This window comes from Loxodonta africana, chromosome 9 (assembly GCF_030014295.1).
Source record: "Loxodonta africana isolate mLoxAfr1 chromosome 9, mLoxAfr1.hap2, whole genome shotgun sequence".
Taxonomy (NCBI): domain Eukaryota; kingdom Metazoa; phylum Chordata; class Mammalia; order Proboscidea; family Elephantidae; genus Loxodonta; species Loxodonta africana.
The window spans coordinates 97,685,187-97,705,728 of record NC_087350.1 but is presented as its reverse complement, the minus strand read 5'-3'; the positions used below and the strand labels follow the sequence as shown (position 1 = coordinate 97,705,728).

Here is a 20,542-nt window from a genome sequence, read left to right as displayed (position 1 = left end):
TATATGGTTATTAATTCATCCAATAAAAGTATTTTGAACACGTACCATTTACAATGCACTTCTCTGTTGCTAGTTGCCTTCCAGTTGGCTCCGACTCACGGTGACCCTATGTATAACAGACCAAAACGTGGCTCGATTCTGTACCGTTTTCATGGTCGTTCGTATGTTTGGTATGCATTTATCTAAGCACTGGGATAAACAAAAGCACAGAGTCCCTGCATCCATTGAGCTTACACTGAAGTCAGAGAGATTACAATTCAACAAACAAACAAATAAAATAAAATGTTAGGGGGTGATAAGCACTATGATAAAAAAAATGAAGCAGGTAAGGGGATGGGGTGATTTGAGGTGTTGAGTTCAAGAGTTTGGCCAGGGAAAACCTTTCTGAGGAGCTAACATTTGAACAGAGACCTGAATGAAGTGAGGGGATGAGTCCTAGTAATATTTTGAGGAAGAGCAGTCCAGGCAGAGGGAAGAGCAAGGGCAAAGACCCTGAGGTAGAAATGTGTTGCGCATGTTTGAGGCATAGCAAGGAAACCTGTGGGGCTAAAACAAGTGAGCACTGGGAGAGTTGTGAGAGAAGAGGAAGGAGAGGCAGACGGGGGCCACCACATAGGGCTCTGTAGGCCAAGGTAAGGATGTCGGAGTTGATTCTCCTTGTTATGGGAGCCTTTGCTGGATTTTGGCACTCGGTGACATGATCTGATTGGTACTGAGATCACCATAGTTAATGGACTGTAATTGACAAGAGTGGAGACAGGAAGACCAGCTATTAAATCATTGTAGCAATTGTCCCCCAAAGAGGTGAAGATGCTTGGATAGCAGTGAAGAGGGTTGATTTTGGGATAATTTTGAAGGTGTTATCAATAGGATTTATCGATGGACTAGACGAGGAGTGTGAGAAAAAGAGAAGCATACAGGGTGACGTCACAGTCTTTGGCCTGAGCAATTGGGTAAATTGTGGTGTCTTAATGAGAAGAAAAATTAGGGAGCATTAGGCAGGAGTGTATATGTGTGTGTGTGTGTGTGTTAAGTAGTGGTGGTGTGCAAGTGTTCAGTTTGGCATGTTCTAAGTATAGGGTGGCCATTATCTTTTTATTGCTGTGGCCTGGCAGTCTAGGTACTTCCAAAAGATCACAGCTATTGAAGATACAATTCTACTCAGAAACATAGAGATACCATGAGTCAGAATCAACTCAACAACTGGTTTTTTGTTTCATTTTTTTTTTCTTGCTTGGAATTTTCTTGCCCAAAAAAGAAATATAGTGAAGTTTGCAGTAGTATCTAAAGGAACAGAGAAGAGTTGGCCTAATCAAGATAAGAAACATTCCCAGAACATATTGCCCACGTATATCTCTTTAGGACGCTGTGTTCTGTGAAGAAGTATATTTGAATAAATAAGAAAATGGATTCAATTAAGCAAGCTGTGTGCACCCAGGGAGAAGTTACTCCAAGAAAGTGAAAGAAGTCGTTGGAGTTTCCCTGGTACTCTGAGAAGGAGTAGAAGCTATGCAGCTATTAACGAGCAAGGCTGATCTCTCTGTACAGAGGAAGAGGAGTGTCCCTAAAAAATGCTGCCTGCAAAAAGCACATTGTAGAGCTGGATGTGTAATTTTCTATTTCTAGAATGAATGAACTAACCTCCTTTTACATATATGCTTTTGTATATGTACAAAAATGCCTGGGAGTATGAGGACACCAAACTCTTGCTGTTGGCCACTCTTGGGAATTGGAGTGGAGAGAGAACTTCCACTCTTACCTTTAGCCTGTTTGGAATTTTTCACAATTATCCCATGTTAATTTTTAATAATAATTATTTTTAAATGAGTAGGGAAAAAACTCTTTAAATTGATTAGCTGTACAATCTTCATTCTGGGAAGTAGGATTTGAATGAAGCAGTATTATCTTTGAGTATAATCTAGCAGATAAGACCTCAAGAACGTTACCTATCAAAAAATGAGAGAGAAAAGAAGAGAGAGGTCTCTTGCAAATGTGTACACACAGCTAAGAACAAATAGAGGTGGAAAAGAGGGCATTCTTGAACTTAGGTGAGATACTTGGTTCTCCATCTTACGGAGGCCTTGTACTCAGTGGAGGAGGTGGGCTGTAAAATGTGGCCAGGCTGGTTTAGGCTGTCCCCAGCTGCCAGTCTTGTCTTGTTGCTTTGTTTTCATGTTCAGCTTCAAGAGAATGCCTGGGATGTTCAGAGAGCCTTGTGAGTTGGGGAAAGGGTTGGGGTAGAGGTGGAGGCCATGAGCAGGGTCAGGGGTAGTTTTACTGGCAGGCACTTTTTGACTGCTTGACAAACAAGCCACTTGCCTTTTGGCTTTCCTCTTGTCTCACGAGATGCCCACCAGTCACCCCATCCTGTCCCTGAGCCTGGTGTGTGCTGGGTTGAGAGCTGAGATCTGATCTTTCAAATCCTGGGATCTGAGTCAGAATTAAAGAAATGGGAATAAAAGTTTCATTTATTGTTTGTGGCACTTTGGAGACCTGAGTTGGAATTCCAAGTGACGGTTTTTCATCTGTTCATTATAAAGATTTTCTTGTTTCTTGGAGGTAGGAGTTGGGGAATGTTGTTAGGAGTAGGGGAGAAGAAAATAGGGCAAGGGTTCTGGTGATTAATGCTTACCAGCTTTAATAATGAAAACGTGTTGTGAGGCCAAGATGTCTGGGACTGTTTGGGACTATTCCACCTCTAGCACCCTTGCAGCACTTCTGGGGGGTGGTGAAAATGTGAACGTTCTGCCCTCAGTGATAAGCAACACCATGTGTTTAATTCAGGTTAACTTTCATTACTACCAGTGAGGCACAGGGGAGATTCTTGCCTGACACTTCTGAGAAATGCATATGAATTGAGGGAGAGAATGGGCATTGAACATTTTAATGGGCAAAGGAAAAAAAAGGAACATGTTATGGGAAAAGTAAACCAAAAAAAAAAAAAAAAACCTGTTGCCATCAAGTTGATTCTGACTCATAGTAACCCTAAAAGAAAAATTTTTTTTTTTTCTTATAGGCCACTGTAAATAAGGGGTTTTCTTAAAACAGAACAAAACAAAAACCAAACCCATTGCCACTGAGTTGATTCTGACTCATAGTGACCCTACAGAACAGAGTAGAATGGCCTTATAGGGTTTCTAAGGAGCGGCTGGTAGATTCGAACTGCTGATCTTTTGGTTAGCAGCCGTAGCTCTTAACCACTGTACCACCAGGGCTCCATAACCACTACACAGGTTAGGATTTACAACACATATCTTTTGGGACACAATTCAGTCCATAACAGGTGTTGAGTGGAGCCTGAACCCTGACTACAAGGGAGCAGGCTGAGGTCTGCCAGTCTCACACTCACATGAACTTGTTGGGTCACTTGGGGCCAGAATCTTAGATTCTCTGGGCCTTAGTTCTATACTTATAAAATGATGGGGTTGGACTAGCTCTCTGAGGTGCTTTTTATGACCAAATGCTGGAGTATTATGATTTCAGGGGTTGGTTGTTCTAGATGGGTTATGTTTTAGTCCCAAAGGGCCATTTAAAGTAGTGGATTTTAACCAGGGACATTTCCATCCCTTGAGGGACATCTGGGAAATTGGTGGACATGTTTTTAGGGGTCACGATGATTGAAGGTTTTATCATCCATAAATTCCATTTCATTTCAGGAGTGTAAAGGGGGCGTTACCAAATAATTACTGTAAAAAGGGGAATAGGGTCTGAGGTGGTCAAGAACCATTGCTTTAAAGGGTAGTTAATCATAGTGATGGAAATCCTGGTGGCACAGTGGTTAAGAGCTACGGCTGCTAACCAGAAGATTGGCAGTTTGAATCCACCAGGCACTCCTTGGAGACCCTATAGGGCAGTTCTACTCTGTCCTCGAGGGTCTCTATGAGTCAAAATTGACTCTACAGCAGAGGGTTTGGTTTTTGGTAATGATAGCGACAGTATCAGCTGTATTAGAATAATATTATGACGATGGTATTGGGTTGCTAGATTTTGGTTTGGAGAACACAGGAAGAAGGGGTGCTAAGGGTCCCCTGACCTTGTGTCCCAGTATGAAACCATAATGTGCTGGAAAGTTGAAAACAAGACCAGTAGGGTTGCCTGTTGTCATCACTGTTTAGAAAACACCCTGTCGGCCCCCTTGCTCCTGGATATTTCTTGCTTTCCTTTGTACCAAGGGCCTCTGGTGACTCTTGGCTGGTCAGCTTTCTGCTGGCCGCGTGACCTCTGTTTACTTCTGCTGGTTGCAGAGTTGTGTGTTCCCAGGACGTCCTTGCTGGTTAAGCTGCCTGCCCCAAGCACATTCCTCCATGCCCTCTGGACCTGATCTGGGGGAGGTGGCTGCAGATGGACTCCTTAAAGAAAGCATATTTCGTCAGGCTTGCTGTCTTTGAACTATTTGGCAGTGCTATGACAGAGCTTTGATGGTTGCAACAATCTCGGGCAGATGCTCCCTGAGAGAATGATATTATTACCAATTAATAATGTTGTTGTTAGTTGCCAGAGTTGGTTCCAGCTCTCCATAGGGTTTTCACGGCTGTAACCTTTTAGATGCACATCACCAGGCCTGTCTTCCTGGGAGCCTCTAGCTGGGTTTGAGCCGCCAGCCTTTCAGCTAGTAGTTGAGCACTTAACCGTTTGCGCCATCCAGCGACTTCACCAATAATAATGATGTTATTTAAAGTAACGTTTATTCTCAAAATGACAGTAATGATAGCAGTGATAATGAATTTTATTAGCAAATGACCTGTGCCAGAGGAGTCCATGGGTGGCGCAAATGGTTAAGCGCTTGGCTGTTACCCAAAAGGTTGATGTTATCAAATCCACTTAGAGGCACCTCGGAAGAAAGGTCTGGTGATCTCCTTCTGAAACATCACGGCCACTGAACACCCTATGGAACACAGTTCTCCTCTGATACACAGGGGAACACCATGAGTTGGAACTGACTCAACAGCACCTGGCTTGGTTTTTTGGTCAGCCTGTGCCAGGCGCTGTGTTAAGTGCTTTAAGGCTTAGAAGAACACCGGGAGGCAGGGTGCCTTAATTTTCAGATGGGAAACTCGAGCCTTGGCGTGTTAAATTACTTGCTAGAAGTCCCACAGGTACTAAGTGGTGGAGGCAGGATTTGAACACATTATCAGTCTAAACTCAAGCACCTGTGCTTTTTAATCACTTTCCTGCCCTCTCTAATCTGTGCCTGAATCTGAAACCATTGGCTACAAGGAGGTGATCCAACCTGGAAGTTCCCAATGATGTTTTTATCCAGTCTAAAAAGGCCAGACGGCCTTGGCATGAGTCACATAACCTCAAACCCACTGCCAGAGTGACAGAAAGTCCCCCAGCGGCGGTCCCCGTGACAAGGGTGGTGGAGTTGTGGGCTGTCAGCCTTTTATCCAGGAGCCAAAGGACGTCAGCCAGGGCTGGGAGAAAAACACAGTTCTCCTGAGGATTTGCTGCCTGGATCCTTTCCCATATGCATAGTTTTTCCTCTGGTTGAGGTTCAGGGCTACAGTTCCTGTTCACGCCAGTCAGAAAGCTGGCAGCTTGATCAATGACTTCCTGTGCCTTGATGATAAATGGTTTTCTTATTCAAGAGATAAATTTTGTATTTTAAAGGTTCAATCCTCTTTGATTTCTTATAATGGAATTTCATTGAAATTAGTTTCCTGTGACTTGTTCCAGGGCTCTCGGCCAAAGTAAATTGTGCTAGGGTGGAATAACAGAAACTTCAGGAAAATCGTGTGCTCTTAAGTGTTAAGTCATGGATGAGGCTTCAAAGATCATCTTGTCCAGCCTTTTTGTTTTATAGATAAGGAAATAGAGTTCCAGGAGAAGGAGTGTGTCCAGGATCACGTCTCCACTTCTGCCTCTTTTTACCAAACCACCTTCCCTGAAGGCTGTGAGGATAGTATCAACTATTTTTCTACAATTTGTCAGGTCAAAAGCTTGTCAACACAAATTCTAGTACATACTAAACTTGGGGCTTGTCAGTAAGCATAGACACTAGTAGAATTTTTTCTTAGGACTTTCAGTTTCGTATGCTAGACACATGGGTTTTTTTTTTTTTTTTGGTTTTTGTGAAACTAGGAAGGTTTGTGTTTTTTTAATGACCTTTGTTTCCGTTATAAAAGTCATATCCGTTCACCCAGTAGCACAGGGGTTGCCAAACAACATTGTGTGGTCCTAATGGGGCATATCAGCTGTTTTTGTAAATATTTATTGGCATACAGCCACATCTGTTCATCTCCTCATTGTCTATGGTTACAAGGTGAGTTAAGTAGCTGCGGCAGGTATGGTATGATCTTCAAAACCAAAAATACTTACAGAAATAACTTGCCAACACTTGTGGTAGTACACCTGAAAAATAAAGAATAGGAACCCTAAGAATAAATTTATCCGTATCTCACCCTCGAGGACTTAGGTTGATTCTAATTTTACACTTACAGAGAGTGCTCAGATGACCATTGGTGGCTAGATATTTTTACAAATGTCTAATTACTGCCTAAGGATAAATTCCTAGAAGTGGAATTACAGAGCTGGTGAGTATGAATGTTTTTTAGACTCTTGGTACTTAGTACAGAGTTTCTTTTCAGCTTGTCTGTCTACCAGAAGTGCCTGCACCTTCTAATATTAAACAAACGAACAGACAAACAAACAAACACTTCTTTGCTAATTGATTTGGTTTTGCTTCCACTGATTCAGGGGCAGGTTCAAAGCAGTGGTCTGTGTCCTGTCTGCGGTTACGACATGCCTGGCGTTTGTCAAACCGGCCATCAACAACATCTCTCTGATGACACTGGGAGTTCCTTGTACTGCGCTGCTCATCGCAGAGCTAAAGAGGTGGGTGCCGTTCTTCCTGCCTGGCCCTGATGCCGTCCCTGGGATAGGAACACCCCAGCTCCCGGTTCCTCTGAGTATGGGAGAGAAATTTTACACTTCATGAAGAGTTAGTTCCTGACTGTTGGATTGGAAGCAGGTTGGAGGGTTTGGTTCTCATTTTGAGAAAGGGGGAGCAGCTAACGTTCAGTGGGTGCAATGCATCCTAGTGGTCTAGAGCTAGCTCAGCAGGAACATCTCAAGAACCTGCTGAGCACCTAAGCTAAGCTGCCCAGACTTAATTCTGTAGAAAGGAGAATAGATTCATTCATATGATGAGAATAAGGAGAAAAGTCTTAAGGAGGTTATGGAGTCCCTGGATACAGCAAACAGTTAACACACTCGGCTGTTAACTGAGGAGGTTTGAGTTTACCCAGAGGTGCCTCAGACAAAAGCTCTGGCAATCTCTTTCCAAAAAGTCACAGCCGTTGAAAACCCTGTGGAGCACAGTTCTACTCAGACGTACGCAGGGTTGCCATGAGTTGGCATGGACTTGAAAGCAAGTGGCGTTAAAGAGCTTGTGGCATTCAGACACACAGAAGGAAAAAGAGGAAGGAGGCAGGGGAAGGAACTTCTGTGTACGAGGAAACCTGAACTTCAAGTGCAGTGCTTTTGACTATTATAGATACATTCTCTGAGGCTTAATTTCTCATTTACAATCTATCAACTAAGGCCTCTGCTATTTGCATAAGCTTTTAGTTTATTTTATCATGCTTTAGGTGAAGTTTACAAAGCAAATTAGTTTCTCAATCAAAAATTTATACACAAATTGTTTCATGACATTGGTTGCAATCCCTGTAATGTGTCAGCACTCTCCCCTTTTCCACCCTGGGTTCCCCATTTCCATTTGTCCAGTTTTCCTGTGTCTTCCTGCCTTCTTGTCATTGCTTTTGGACAGGTGTTGCCCATTTGGTCTCATATACTTGAGTGATCTAAGAAGCATGTTCCTCAGGTGTGTTAATGTTTGTTTTATAGGCCTACCTACTGTTTGGTTAAAAGGTGAATTGCATGAGCATTTTCTTTTTGAAAGTTGTATACTTAGAGTTCAAGTTGAAATCCAGAAACATTTGATTTTAGTACTCTTGGATACGCTACTGTCTTCCTCTAGCAAACCAAGAAACACTAAACTGCTGCCCTTATTTGAATTCTCTTTGAAAACACATCTCTTTCTTTGCACTCACTTTTCGAAGTGCATCTTAAATCCATGACTTTCTCATTGTTATTGACAAGGAGCGTCTTAACTGAGGCCTGGCATCTATCTCCCTTTGTGTGATTCTTGCTCTTGTAATGTGTTTACTCATATTTCACTCTGCTTTGTTTTGAGAGGAGACAAACATTTCTTTCTAACTCTTTGCCTCTGGGAGTTGCTTTGCTTGTCAACAGTAACAGGCAGGACTAAAGACCTGCACTGGGTGGAGGAAAAGGTGTGTGCACTTGCTGGTTGAAAGCAGGCTACTGTCAGTTCTTTTTTAGTTGGCTTCTTTGAGCAGCCTTCAAGGACCAGAGAAGAAAGAGACGGTTTCAGACACAGGCTGATGTCAGCATTAGAAGATTAACTATGGCATGAAGTCCTTTCCAGAAGAAAAACAGATAATCGAATACGTAATAAAGGGTACAGTCTCTACTCTTTTATGCCCTGAATTAAAAATCTCAACTTTCTACTTCATCACTTGTTGTATTGCTTGTTAGAACCAGAAACGTTCTTAGCAACTCTAAGTCTATTCACTCCCTTGCTCACTCACTTACTCAACAAGTCTTTGCTGAGTTCTTATCACTGTCTGTGCCGTAATCTTAATGGGGATATGTCAGAGTCACATAGGAAGCTATTTGCAAGTACAGAGGTTTAGCTCTGCATCTGCAGAAAATTTTATTCTGGAGGTCTAGGATGGGGGCCTGCGCATTTGTAGTTTTAGAAACTTTTAGAACCTCGTTCCCTGGGGCTGGAGTACAGCAAATGAGAGTGGGGTTGTGGGGAGACAGTGGGAAAGGGGAATGACCGCTAGCGGGTATGGGGTTTTGTTCTGGAATGTTGAAAACGAAATCAGGTTGTAGCGCCGGTTGAACAGCTCTGAGTATACTGAAAAACCACTGAACGTACGTTTTGCATGGGTGCATGTTAGGGCACGTGACATACCTCAATAAAGTTATAAGACAAAACAAAAACTCTCAAGAAGCTGCCCAGGTGATTCTGTCTGATGCTAACCTATTTGGGAACCATGGTATTGTTAGCTGCCACTGAGTCGGCCCCCAACTAATGGCAGCCTCAAGAGGATCAGACCGTTGAGATCCATAGGGTTTCCACTGGCAGATTTTTGAAAGTAGATTGCCAGGCCTTCCTTCCTAGTCCATCTTAGTCTGGAAGCTCTGCTGAAACCTTTACGCCTCCACCGATAGACAGGTGGTAACTGCATATGAGATGCATTCGGCAAGAATCTCCTGTATGGTAGGCGAGAATTCTACCACTGAACCACCAAAAAAACAATCAAACCAGTTGCCATTAAGTCGATTGTGACTTATGGCCACCTGTGTGTTGCAGAGTAGAGCCGTGTTCCATAGGATTTTCAACTGCTGTGATTTTTTGGAAGTAGATCGCTAGATCTTTCTTCCAAGGTGCCTCTGGGTGTATTGCAACCGCCAACCTTTCCGTAGCTGAGTGTTTTAACCGTGTCACCACTGAACCACCGCTGCCGCCATATTGGAGGCAGCCATAAAAAGAAATGTTCTACCACATGCTATAATAGCTAGGAGTGGAATTGCTCAGTCATGTGGTAATTCTATGTTTAACTTTTTGAGGAACCATCAAACTGTTCTCTGCAGTGGCTGTACCACTTTGCATTCCCACCAACAATGAATGAAGGTCCATCTATATTGATGCTTTTGCTGAGGTCTCTACCAGGCAGCTGAAAAAGGCACCAGAAAGTCAGGCTCTGGATATTTGTTTATCTGTTGTACAAATCTGTATTAAGCTCCTCCTTGGTTGCAGATCTTGTGTTAGATTCTGGGTCCCATGAGAGATATTGACTGACTGAGGAGCCATCCAAGGAAGGGAAGGAACCATGAAGGAAGGGTTGAGAAGGACCCTTCCAACCCTCTCCCTCCACCCCAGCCTAAAAATCATCTACTTTTATGAGCAACTCAGTGACAAGGAAGGAAAACTGCCATTGAAATTTCCTTTGAGCTGTTAGGATTTATTTTAGAAAAATGTTGTGTCCCAGTGTGTAAGGACTCATTCCTTCATTCAGTGAACATTGAGAGCCTTGTATGTGTCTGGCACTGTTCCTAGGTGCTGGGGATACAGTAGTGAACAGTGTACATGTTAGTGGGGGAGACAGACTGTAAGCAAATAAATAAGTAAAACATAGAGTACATCAGAGGGGTTATAACTGCCTCAGTGAAAATTAAAGGAGGGAAGGAGGAGATAAGGAGGGCCGCTTGGGGGGTGCTGGAATGTGTTGCAGTTGTTAAAATTGGCCTTCCTGGGTGACATTTGAGCAAAGACTTGAAGAAGAGGAGCCATGAGGATATCTGGGGAAAGAACATTCTAGCCAGAGGGAACAGCAAGTGCTAAGGCCCTGTAGGAACATGCGTGGAATGTTTGAGGAACAGCAAGGGTCCCACAGTGGCCTGAGCAGAGGGAGAATATGAAAGAGAAAAGGTGGGGTGGAGGGGGGAACCTTGTGGCCTCTGTAAGTACTATGGCTCTCGCTCTGGTTAAGGGGGAAACGATAGGGAGCCTTTGAGCAGTGTTGAGAATTGACTGTATGGACAAAGAGGAAGACCAGTTAGGAGGCTATTGCCATAATCCAGGAAGAGCTAATGGTGGCTTGGACCAAGGTAGTTGGTGGTGGAGGCGGTGAGAAGAGATCAGATTCTGGATATATTTTGAAGGATGAGCTAATGGATGAGACTGGCGCATGAGAGGAAGAGAAGAACGACTTTATGGGTTTTAGCCTGAGCATCTGAAAGAATAGAATTGCCTTTTTCTGCGATGGGGAAGACTGGGAGAAGAATGGGCTTTGGGCAAGGGGACAGATTAGGAGCTCATTACACCCATTGCTGTCAAGTTGTTTTCGACTCAGTGACCCTGTAGGACAGAGTAGAATTGCCCCATAGAGTTCCCAAGGCTGTAATCTTTACAAAAGCAGACTGCCACATCTTTCTTCTGAGGAGCGGCTGGTGGGTTCGAACTGCTGACCTCTCTGGAGCTGAGTGCTTACCCACTGTGTCACCATGTTAGATTTCAATCCATGTCAGACATCTGGGGGACATGTCAAGAAGGTAGCGGGGTATATGAGTCTGGAGTTAGGGGAGAGGCCTGGGTGGGAAGTATGGCTTGGTGAGTCATCTGTGTGTATACGGTGTTAAAATCCACGGGACCGAGGGAGTGACTATACGTTGCGAGGAGAAGCAGCCCTGGGGGCCTCCAGTGCTTAGAGGCTGGGTAGCAGAAGGAACCAGCAAAGGAGACAGAGGAAAAGTGGCCGGCTGTAGGTGGGTACCAGGGCTGACGGTGGGTGCTGTCTTTATCCTGTGCAGGTGTGACAATGTGCGTGTATTTAAGTTGGGCCTCTTCTCCGGCCTCTGGTGGACTCTCGCCCTCTTCTGCTGGATCAGTGACCGAGCCTTCTGCGAGCTGCTGTCGTCCTTCCACTTTCCCTACCTGCACTGCGTGTGGTAAGCAGCCCCTGCTAATGGGGAATTGGCTACCAGGCACGTGTCTGCACATGCTGCCAGGTGACAGGTGTGCAGTGGGGATAGGGGGAGCCCACATGGGCCTCTCTCCTCGCCTAGACTGTCAGATGTTCCAGAAGCAACAGTAAGTACTGTAAAAAGCAGAATCAGCTTCAGGGAGCAGGCTTAGCCAGAACAAAAAGACCTAATTGTTTATGGTTAAAGTCAGTGGTCTCTTAGCTCCAGCTCCATTATTAAAGCATAAAGGAGCTGGAAAACCACATCTGTAACCTGAGCTAGATGAGCTAGAGCCAACCTTTGGCGGGGAGTGGGGGGATGGCTTGGGACAGGTGTGATACAGGGACGGAGACAGTCCTGAAAAGGAATATGCCTTCTGGGCCTTTGTGGCCAGGTGCAAGCATGAGCCTTATAGGTCATCTAGGGACAGTCACACCCACACATTATACAGGTGGGGACAGAAGCCCAGAGACATAAAGTGAATTGTCCAATATCACTTACCTGGTTATATACAAACAACCTAGGAGTTCAGTGATAGGGTGGAACATCTGTCCTTTGCCATATTCAGGACACACAGTTAAGTAAGAGTAAAGTGGTTTACAAAACAGCAGGCAGAATCCTGTACCCAGAAAGCTGAGGAGGAGATAGGAGCGGCTTTCAGCTTCAAACCTAGAGTGACCTTTCCTTCTCTGTCCTCTGTCCTTCTGATTGCAAAGGATCACAAGGATCAAAAGAAATGTGCTCTGTGTGTTCCTTATAGATAGAGAGGTCCCAGGGAGGAATCCTAGAGGTAAAGAGCTGGGAAAGCTTTGTTGGCTCCAAATTCAGAAGAAGCCTGGCTTGTATAAGGAGACAGCCTAGAAATACACAGTTTGGAAGAGTAAATTCATCTAACTTCCCTTACGCCTATGACCTTGTATGTATCTACCATGAGACCCAACCTTCTCTAAATTTAAGAACTGTTTGCAAAACTCAAAACAAAATACAACGTCAGAAGCTGAGGTTTCCAGTATCTCTTGGGATCCATTGCCTGACAGCTTTTGGGCTCAAACTCGACTCACACTACTGAATTTATACATACTTTATATATTTATTAAGGTATAATTTATAGATGGTAAATGCACAGACTTTAAGTGTGCAATTTGACTAGGATTGACAAATGTATATACCTGTGTAAATACTTCCATGAAGATATAGTACATTTCTATCAACCCAGACTGTTCACTTGTCACACTAGTGATTTAAGTAAAATTCAAAAGTTCGACTATATGATATCTTTGGCTCAAACTTAATTGATTTCTAAATTTGGTGTGCTTTTTATTTTTTTCCCCAACATTTGAACCACCTTTTCTTTGTAGTTATAAAATGGCATATATTATTTATAACAAATTTAAACAGCATAGAAATATAAAAAGAGAGAGGCCAAAGGCATTTGCATCTTCGTTCCTGTTGTCAAGTATGAATATCTTAGAACATTCTTTTCTAAGCCATGTCCTGAACTGCTCAAGATTTATTCTCCTCCTGCTATCCCGGGCATCGTTGGTCACTTTATCCCTTCCTACTTATAAGAGGCCCCTAGACTGTAATTACAGCCACCAGAGGCAGGTTCCCTGGAGAGGAGCAGGACCAACGAACCCGGCTGGGCCTTTGTGTGTGTGTGTGTGTCTGTGTGTCTGTGTCGGGTTCTCACACTTGGCTCCTTTTGTAGGCACATCCTCATCTGCCTGGCCGCCTACCTGGGCTGCGTGTGCTTCGCTTACTTTGACGCTGCCTCGGAGATCCCTGAGCAAGGCCCCGTCATCAAGTTCTGGCCCAGCGAGAAGTGGGCCTTCATTGGGGTCCCCTATGTGTCCCTCCTGTGTGCCAGCAAGAAATCGCCTGTCAAGATCACGTGACGGCCAGGTGTGGCTGTGCTCCCGGCTTCTTTTCCCTCATGCATTGGGCTTCATTCGCTAGCAAAGACAGCCAGAGCAGGGTGGAAGGAGTGTGTCATTTTAAATTCGCCTGTCCTGGGTGTGTCTGTGGGTGGCCAGGATTCCACTGGGCACGGGGAGAAGTAATTCCCTTCTTACTTCTGGATGGGGCACACGTGGTATCTTTCCCAGCATCCCTCTCAGATGCAGGGGCTTGTCCTACCGTGTCCTTTCGGATGGTGGCAGAGCAGTCCCTCTGGGTGACCCAGCACTGCCCAGTGCTTTGCTTTCTGGAGAGCTTCCCACTCCAGACCCTGCCATTCCCAGGCACTCATGGCTGGACTCTACTGTTGATGGACAGACCCTCCAACAAACAAGACCTTCTGACTATCTGATAAAGACACCAGAGATTTTCATCTGGGGAACCTATCCTTAAACAAAATGGAGCAAATGAAACACATGCAGGGCTTGTGACCAAGGAAGCCAATTTTCCACTTGCTCCTCAACTCACCCAAGTTTTACATGCCTTTGTGAATCCAAACTACCTCTGCTGAGAGATGGAGACTTGACTTCAGAGGAGGGTGAAGCTAATGAGAAAAACCCTCTATACCAAAAACCACCCTCCACTTTAAGCCATTCCGGAAGATAAGCACAATTTCTAAATGTTGACATCTCCCTTTCCGCACCCCATTTCCAGCTCTGTAGCCTAAAAAATACAGAGAAGAGTAGTTACAACGTGAACATTCCACACACCGACCCAACTCTCCAGCAAGCTTGACCTCTATTAAGATCGCCAAAGGGCTAGTTACAATCATGGTGGGATTTCTGGCTCAAAACTTGGAGCAAACATGAAATTTTTTTGAGACTTTTTCTCATTTGAAGCCTCCAGTGTGTTACACTATTCTGAAAATTACCTTCAAGAAGCTCAGCTCTTCTTTAATATTTACTGTGGGAATCAGGTTCCACATTCTCAATGTTCATTCAAGGTGCTTCCTGTGATTTCTCACAGCATTTGGCTATTGGCTTTCTTCAAGTGCTGGCAACGACCTATAGACTCGCTGATTTGAGTTGCTTATGCAGCAGGGAAAAATCTGTTGCCTTCTGAGGTTTTCTAACCTAAATTGACACTGGCTACAACTAACCTCCACTGGGCTGAATGGAAGACTCCAAAACTGTCTGCAAGGTTTAAGGTGGAAATTATGGACCTCAGGGATACCCATTTTAACTCAGGCATCCTGCTTTTGTAACATTCCATTGTGGGGAAAGGGCAAGACAGATGTGTTTTTCCTGTGTGGATGGGAGTCAAGTCATCTGTCTTAAGTACAGGCAGTCCTTGGATTCGACTTACCGAAAACTCATACTTAAGAACAGACTGCCGTAAAGTCTACTGTATTAAGACTTTGAGTTAAATACAATGGTTTGTAATAACAAACTCTTGCACTACTCTGTCTTCAGTACAGTACCATATGTAGTTTCATTATTACTGTATTATGTTTTAGTGTATTTGGAAGTGTTTCTTAAGTGTTTTATTATATGGATAAAATAGACAGGTAAAATATGTACTATATTCTAAGACAAACATTTGACTAGTTCTGACTTACCTCCAAATTCTAGCTAAGGACAAACTTAGGGATGGATCTCTTTCATAACCTGGGCACTGCCTATATCTAAGAGTTGGGCAGTCACAGTTTTTGACAGGTCCAGGAATTCTTATTCTGGTTAGAACTTGCACAGGATCCAAGGCTAAAAGCCCAATGAGGGACTGAGTTTAGAATTGAAAAATTAATGACAGCGTCTACTGCAGTGATTTTCAACTTCCTTTAGCAGCAGAACTCTGTTTGCAGTAAGAAATTTTCATGGAACTCCAATGTAGATTGTGTTTTATTTAAGTTTATTTTAAGGTTAATTTATAGCATCTACGTAACTGATACATCAGGGAGTGAAAATGCAAATGAACAAATTGATGGTTTCCAAGGTAGAAAAATTTAGTATTGATGCATGTATATGTTGCTTTATTACAGTTTAAAAATATTTTAAAAGTAATATTTGAATCAAATATTTGTGGAACCTCTGATGCACCTCTATGAGACCTGGGTGGCTCGTGGAACAGAATTTAAAGATTGCTGTTAAGTCCCTTGGATTCCAAGTCAAGACTCTTCCAAAAGAGAAATATCAGACATCATTACTTCAGGTTGACCTTACTTGGTGTGGATTCTGGCCTCATCCAATTCTGCTATATAAAAATGCCCCTAAATGGGAAGTTTGGGGGGGGGGGTGGTGCATTTTAAGCCTAGCTGTCTCCATTGTGGAAGCAGAGATATGGGGAAATGGAAGGTGTAGGAAATGTTTTTTTGTGTGAGGTTTATTTCTGCCTGGAGACTTCTTGGTGTTGGGAGCTTTGTCTCCACAGTCAAGGAGGGATCATTTTTCCCTGTAAACGTGAAGGGCTTATTCCCTGGGAGCCTGGTGACACCCCCACCTCCAGCCTCCCTGCCCTTCAGGCAGGTTCCGAGTTCCCTTTGGAAATGGGGATAAATGTGACTCACTGGGCATATTTGAGTAGGCTTGGAAGTGAGTACCTTGACTTAGAGGGCTGCCTCTCCTTCTCTTCTGTGAGACAAATGACTCATTCAAGATGTCAGAATGTATGCTTATGATATGAAAAGCAGAATGCCCTTCTAGAGACTGGTTCTAATGAGAGGAGGGCTGAGAAGGAAATGTGGAATGGGGGATACAGGGGAGGACCAAACATAATTCTACTTTTGAACAGAAATCACTGTAGTGTGCCAGCCTGCAGTAGTAAGCCAAGAAAATAGGACTATACCCATCTTATTTTAAGTTGGATTTATGCTATCACTCATATATACATAAAATCAATACTCTTGAAAGAAAATTTGGACACTTCAGAAAGTTAAAGAAGAAGAAAAGCTGCTTGTATTCCTATTGCCCAAGCACAACCACTGCTAATATCTTGGCGTTTTGATATATTTCCTTCTTTTATTTTTTAATATACTTGTAAATAGATAACTTTTAGCGTTGACAGTTTATCCCGTAGCTTGGCTGGAACATAAATGCCAGTTGTGTTTTGGAATACACTCAAGTTAGCCGTACAGTTGAGTTCTAATCACTGGATTCTGAGAGTGAAACACTGAGTTTTTTTGTTTTTACGGAGCCTGACATGAATGGGCCCTAATAAGTAATGAACTGAGTTCTACTTTCTGATGTGCTTCTCAAGTTAGGTTGATGAGTCATAGGAAATAGCCGTTTAATATGTGACTCTCAAGTTTGATATTTTCAGATTTGTAAAGAATGAATACCTTATTCCATTTAAATGTTGTACAATCAAGAATTTTTTGTATTTTTGATAATGCAGGGATGGGGAGATTTGACCCTTAAGAGTTACGTCGTGTGGGTTGTCGGCATGGCTATTAGATTTTTGTTCTGATTATGATTTTACAAGCTCAATCCCCAGCAGGAACTGGATTTAGGATATGAAAAACGTTAATGATGTCTACTAGTAATTTAAGTCAATGATTCTTATTTTACTAAGTGTTTGATTTATTGTTTATTTTTAGAAAAAGTAGTCTTTTCTCTCCTTTAGATTACATTGTTAAAAAACAAGCACTTTGGTGAACTTATTTAAGGAGTGTGGTGGTGATGAGCTATCTGAATCCATTTATTAGGCTACATTTTTGGGGGAACTCTGCCTGTCCCTTCAAAAAGTGCCTAAAACATTGATTATGGATTGAAGATGTTCTGTCTGGGGACAAAACTTGATGGCCATCAAACACTGGTTTTGTAAAAACTATCCCCTACTCACTTCATTGGATTTCTCATCTGTATAATACCTTCTTTTGCCAGTTGATCACGTTTACGTGAACCTGGAGTGGAGCGGTGAGGGCACCAAGCTGGGGCTTGTGCCTTGCCTGGCTCTTTAACTCTTGGGGCTGACGTAGAATGATCACTGAGGGCCAGGTGAGGGCTGGGGCCTAGCTCCTTTTCCCTGAAATGAGCTTGGGGACCTTTCATAGCAAGGGCTTTTTGCCTGGGTGCTGTTCCAGCTGATCCAAGAGGAGTCTGGGGCTAGGTTGGGATTCTCTCTGGATTTTCTAGACCTCATTGTGGTATAGACTTTTTTTTAAAAACTGCCCCTTCTGCAAGGAACTCATTGTTTGAATTGTACCCTTCCCTATATGTTGCACCATATTTAAGACTGTTTTATAACCACAGTATATAATCAGAACAAACGCAGTGTTTTCAGATGTATACCTTCTTTTCTACCAAGGTGTGACGGACAAGGAGCAGCATGCCCACTGGCTGTGGTAGCATCTAATCACTGTTGCTGTGGGGATAATTTAAGGCCTTTTGTAATGGAGCTTTTGCACTTTATTCTCTTTTTTGTGAACTGTGACAGCCATGTTTGATATTAAAGCCTCAAGTGGCATTTTCTGTGTCAGAATGAATATGTGTATATCGTTACTGTTGTTAGGTGCCGTTGACTCGGTTCCAACTCATAACGACCCTGTGTACAACAGATGGAACACTGCCTGGTCCTGCACCGTCCTCACAGTCACCTATGTTTGAGCCCTTTGTTGCAGCCACTGTGTCGGTCCATCTCATTGAGAGTCTTCCTCTCTTTTGCTGACCCTCTCCTTTACCAAGCACAATGTCCCTCCTGATAACACGTCCAAAGTATGTGAGACAAAGTCTTGCCATCTTTGCTTCTAATAAGCATTCTGGTTGTACTTCTTCCAAGACAGGTGTGTTCATTCTTCTGGAAGTCCATGGTATATTCAATATTCTTCACCACCACCATAATTCAAAGGCATCAATTCTTCAGTCTTCCTTATTCATTGTCCAGCTTTCACATGCATATGATATGATTGAAAATACCATGGCTTGGGTCAGGAGCACCTTAGTCTTCAAGGTGACATCTTTGCTTTTCAGCACTTTAAAGAGGTCCTTTGCAGCCGATTTGCCCAATGCAATGAGTCTTTTGATATCTTGGCTGCTGCTTTTATGGACGTTGATTGTGGATCCAAGTAAAATGAAATCCTTGATAATTTCAATCTTTTCTCCATTTATCATGATGTTGCATATTGGTCCAGTTGTGAGGATTTTTTTTTCTTATTGTTGAGGTGTAATCCATACTGAAGGCTATGGTGTTTGATCTTTATCAGTAAGTGCTTCAAGTCCTCTTCACTTTCAGCAAGCAAGTTGTGTCATCTGCATGACACAGGTTGTTAATGAGTCTTCCTTCAATTCTGATGCCACATTCTTCTTCATATAGTCCAGCTTCTTGGGTCATTTGCTGAGCATACAGATTGAATAAGTATGGTGAAAGGATACAACCCCGACACATACCTTTTTTGATTTTAAACCGTGCAGTATCCCCTCATTCTGTTCGAACAACTGCTTCCTGATCTATGTACAGGTTCTGCATAAGCACAATGAAGTGTTCTGGAACTCCCATTCTTTGCAAAGTTATCTATGATTTGTTATGATCCACACAGTGGAATGTCTTCGGGTAGTCAATAAAATACAGGTAAACATCTTTCCCGTATTCTCTGCTTTCAGCCAAGATCTGTCTGACATCAACAGTGATATCCCCCATTCTACATCCTCTTCTGAATCTGGCTTGACTTCCTGGCAGTTCCCTGTTGATATATTGCTGTAACCATTTTTGAGTTATCATCAGTATAATTTTACTTGTGTGTGATGTTAATGATACTGTTTGATAATTTCCACATTTTGTTGGATCACCTTTCTTTGAATTGGCACATATATGGATCTATTCTAGTCACATGGCCAGGTAGCTGTCTTCCAGTTTTCTGGGCATAAATGAGTGAACATCTCCAGCACTGTATCTGTGGAAACATCTCAATTGGTCTTATATCAATTCCTGGAGGCTTGTTTCTTGCCAATGCCTTCAGTGCCTCTTGGACTTCTTCCTTCAGTATCACTGGTTCTTCCTCATATGCTACCTCCTGAAATGGTTTAACATCGGCCAATTCTTTTTGGTACTTTGACTCTGTATTCCTTCCATCTTCTTTTGATGCTTTTTGCATCGTTCAATATTTTGCCCATAAACCAAAGACCAAACTCACTGCTGTCGAGTCAATTCCGACTCATAGCGACCCTATAGGACAGAGTAGAACTGCCTGATAGAGTTTCCCAGGATTGCCTGGTGGATCTGAACTGCCGACCTCTTGGTTAGCAGCTGTAGCACTTAACCACTACGCCACTAGGGTTTCCATTTTGCCCATGGAATCCTTCAATATTGCAACTCGAGGCTTGAATTTTTTCTTCAGCTCGTTCAGCTTGAGAAATGCCAAGCGTGTTCTTCCCTTTTGGTTTTCTGACACCAGGTCTTTGAGCACTTCATTATAATACTTTGTCTTCTAGAGCCGCCCTTTGAAATTTTCTGTTCAACTCTTTTACTTCATCATTTCTTCCTTTTGCTTCAGCTACTTTATGTCCAAGAGCAAGTTTCAGAGTCTCTTCTGATAACCATTCTGGTATTTTCTTTCTTTTTAATGACCTTTTGCTTTCTTCATGTCTGATGTCCTTGATGTTATCCCACAACTTGTCTGGTCTTCGGTTATTTGTGTTCAATGTGTCAAATCTATTCTTGAGATGGTCTCTAAATTCAGGTGGTATATACTCAAAGTTGTACTTTGGCTCTTGTGGGTTTTAATTTTCTTCAGGTTCAACTTGAACTTGCATATGAACAATCGATGGTGTATGTGTCTATTTCCAAGGTCAATGATTTTTAAAAAAATATCTGCAGTAAATGCATTTAAGAGATTATAGAGCAATGTCTATTTGCCCAGATTAATTTGTTAATGAGTATCATTGTTATTAAAAACCAAACCAAGCCTTTTGCCATCAAGCTGACTCCAATCCTAGTGACCCTATAAGATACAGTAGAACTACCCCATAGGGTTTCCAAGGAGCCGCTGGTGGATTCAAATTGCCAACGTTTTGGTTAGCAGTCGTGTTCTTAAACTACTGCGCTACCAGGGCTCACTGTTACCATCATTATTAAACATGCTTAAAATTAGTGAATT

General features: G+C 42.9%; 1 protein-coding gene across 4 annotated transcripts in view; it reads left to right on the top strand.

The window, feature by feature from the left end:
- Window positions 1-19,930, top strand: part of ACER2 (alkaline ceramidase 2) — a 31,408-nt gene extending 11,478 nt beyond the window's left edge. For all 4 annotated transcript variants that reach the window (XM_003407340.4, XM_064290452.1, XM_023545234.2 and 1 more), the window contains 3 exons: window positions 6,697-6,834; window positions 11,407-11,544; window positions 13,268-19,930. In XM_003407340.4, coding sequence (XP_003407388.1) covers window positions 6,697-6,834; window positions 11,407-11,544; window positions 13,268-13,454 — 463 coding nt within the window. In that variant the 3' untranslated portion in view covers window positions 13,455-19,930. The remainder of the gene's footprint in view (window positions 1-6,696; window positions 6,835-11,406; window positions 11,545-13,267) is intronic.
- The last annotated feature ends 612 nt before the right edge of the window (window positions 19,931-20,542 follow it).